This window comes from Daktulosphaira vitifoliae, unplaced genomic scaffold (assembly GCF_025091365.1).
Source record: "Daktulosphaira vitifoliae isolate Bord-2020 unplaced genomic scaffold, ASM2509136v1 Scaffold_1, whole genome shotgun sequence".
NCBI classification, from domain to species: domain Eukaryota; kingdom Metazoa; phylum Arthropoda; class Insecta; order Hemiptera; family Phylloxeridae; genus Daktulosphaira; species Daktulosphaira vitifoliae.
This window is the reverse complement of record NW_026099572.1, coordinates 31,993,469-31,996,643: the sequence shown is the minus strand read 5'-3', so window position 1 is coordinate 31,996,643 and position 3,175 is coordinate 31,993,469. Positions and strand designations below refer to the sequence as shown.

General features: G+C 24.3%; 1 protein-coding gene across 1 annotated transcript; it reads right to left on the bottom strand.

The window, feature by feature from the left end:
• Positions 1 to 585: 585 nt before the first annotated feature.
• Positions 586 to 2,874, bottom strand: LOC126910250 (uncharacterized). The gene is made up of 2 exons (XM_050692648.1): positions 1,981 to 2,874; positions 586 to 1,627 (listed from the first exon to the last, which is right to left on the bottom strand). Exons 1-2 carry the CDS (start codon positions 2,838 to 2,840, stop codon positions 763 to 765), a joined length of 1,725 nt encoding a protein of 574 aa, XP_050548605.1. The 5' UTR covers positions 2,841 to 2,874; the 3' UTR covers positions 586 to 762.
• Between the last annotated feature and the right edge of the window lie 301 nt (positions 2,875 to 3,175).

Sequence of the window (3,175 nt, the reverse complement as noted above, 5' to 3'; positions counted from 1 at the left end):
CAACACAATAGGCGAGAGCTGATTATTTGTGTTATTATTACGATTAACGTGATTATCAACTTTGTTAGTAGTTATAGACATGACGGCGGCGGTAATTTAGATAAGAGGCCGTCGAGCGACAGCCCAACGATATAAGTACAACAGGCAATGACGTGTGGATAACCGACACGGCACTGCTTTACGTTTTGTTGTTTAAATAATATAATAGTTTTTTTTTTGAACTTACGTTTACGTTTTATGTATGCAATCCATAGAATAGACAATTTGTAGGACAAGACTGTTATATTTTTACAATAAACTAAATTAGATTAGTATACCACTATAACGGAAGAAAGAAAAAAACAGAAAGACGGAGCTTAAAAATACCCGTGTATTCAACGACTGCTGATAAACGACTGAACTTTTAATATTCATTTTTAATGATGTTAACATATTTTTTTACGTAAAAAAAAAAATACTAACTAATACATTTTTCAAATTTTTTATTTAATATATGTATTTTAATTAAAACATAAAATTAAATAATGGTGTTTAATTTTATAAGCTATAAAAAATAATTTTTATTATTATGTTGTTGCAAGTGAGTTTACAAAAATTTGACAAAATAAATGATAAGTAAAGCGAAATAAAAAATTTAGAAGTTATATTTAAATTATACATGTAGTTTTATAATAAAAACAAATTTTTAGAATTTATTTTAAGAAATTTACTTTTATCATTCAAATCGTTGATACCTAACTTTTATTATGTAGTGAAAACTAACTAATAATCCATCAAATCGACTGTAAACTCATTAAGTTTTATATCTATGCTTTTGTTGCCACAATCAACTTTTTTGAAACCCAGATCTTCATAACACGATTTGTAAGCATCTTCACAAAAATTGTTAAGATATTTACACGCAGTATGGTAATTTTGGATTTGATATTGAGGATATGCATTTTTCATATCAATTGTTAAATAATTGAATTCATTTATCTTACTGAATTTATCATAAAGAGGTTCTCTTATTAAACAACGTGTTTTCATGTAAACAAATTCGCTTTTACTCTCTCTACGAAAGTCAATACGATATTTAGCAAACTCTCTTTTTAGTTTTTGAGCCATTGTGATTTTTATACTATGTGGTTCGCTATTAATATCTTGATACAACTCACTGTTCTTCAATAAACGGAGAAAACTTGATACCCATCTTATTATATGCATTACATTTGATTGACAGTTGTTGCTAACAGTCCATATTAATAATTTATTTAAAGTTATTATAGCCAAATGCAATCCTTTGAGCATTAATTTAGATTTATGAAATGAGTTATATAATTCAATCAAACAAAGACGATAGTCGGAACCATCACTTTTATCGCATATTTGCACTATAGCAGTTAATAATGTATAGTAATTTTTAATTATTTCTGTATACCTGCATCTTAATATTTGTGTTACAAGCGTTGCTTTTATTTGAAAATTCAAGATGTTAATTTCGTCTTTTATTACATAATTTACGTTAAAACGTTTAAAATTATAAAATATATTTATGTGTTTCATGTTTTTCCAACCAGTTTCCTGACGAAGAATATTGAGAGCTTTAATTCCATCAAGTTGATTTAGTGTTATTGGAGGGATGAATCTATAAAAAAAAAACATTTTACTTATTATGTAAATATATCAATGAAATAAATTATAATATTCTTAATAAGACATTGTTTATATTTATTAAGTTAATTTTGTAAAATATAGTATTTTTAATTTAATATTATTAAAAAAATTAATTTTTCTACTTGTTAAATAGACTAACCAAATATTAGCTTAAGCTTCAAATGTAAATTTCTTACATTTTCATAAAATATATAACGTTTTAAATTAAAATTAATATCATTTTAATTGTATGTAATATTATCCACAAGCTATGAATTTTCATTATATAATATTTAAGGTGATTAATATAAAATAAGAAGTTATATTTAATGTAGGAATACTTACTCAGATGCTATAGGGTTGAGAAATTGTTCAAAGCCAAGGTTCTTGTACCAAATTTCTATGGTTATATCGTAAAACGCATTAAGATTTTTACATGTTAAATAGACTACATTGGAGTCGTTTTCATTATAGCATTCTTTAATTTGATTTGTTGCTGAATTGGTTTTTACAGAAGTGTTGATGATATTACTACTTTGTAACAGATTGTTTACCTTTATTGTTGCTTTTGTATAAAATTCATTCAAATTCTTAAAGTTCGTTTCAGAGTCGTTAAGATATGGTAATTTGTTAAGATCCAAAGGTTCGGACTTGTGTATTTCTTGTGAGACATATTCTTTAAAAAAATCAATCTCATCAATTATAGCATTTGGTACATTCTTTCCTTGGAACACATATCTTACATCAAAGTCGCTTATATACTTCATAGCTTTGTAAAGGTTTTCAAACATAGTTTTGGAATTTTTCACTTCTTCTACAAGTAATGTTACACAACTAATAAAATTTTCCGATAAATTATTATTTTGAAATTGTTTACATTTATGGAGGATAACGTTTATGTAATCGAGGAAGTTTTTTAGTATTTCTGTGTACTTAAAATTGAGTATATTTATTGTATAAGAATAGTTATATTTGAAATCATTCGTGTTCATCTCTGATGAGAAAGCTTTATTTAAAGAAGTAGTATTATTTGAACCTTGGTTTAGATTTTGTTTTTCATTCAATATAATTTGTGAATAAATGTGATATATGATAGTTTTGATATAGTTTTTATAATCATCACGATAATTAAGGCATTGATTCGCTTCATTTGGTTTCAACACAAAAGCGACAGTAATTACAAAAGTTATCGAATAAAATTCCATTAAAAATATTAATATTAATATTAACTAATATAAAACTTTAGGTGATCTAAGATGAACATATGCAAATGTGAGCAATATAATTTTATATCTTTACTTGTCAGTAAATAAATGTGTATAAATAATATAAATCTATTTTTATGACAGTATAAAATTATTTCAATCTAAAATGGAGTATTTTTATTTTTCAAGTAATTTTTGTAAAATATGTAAATTATATTATTTTCTATAAATAAATTTCCACACTTTAATTTCTGTTTTTTAACATTAGTTGCTAACAAGACCTTTTTTTACTATGTAATATTATTTTATATGATTAATCCTAATAATTTCAATTA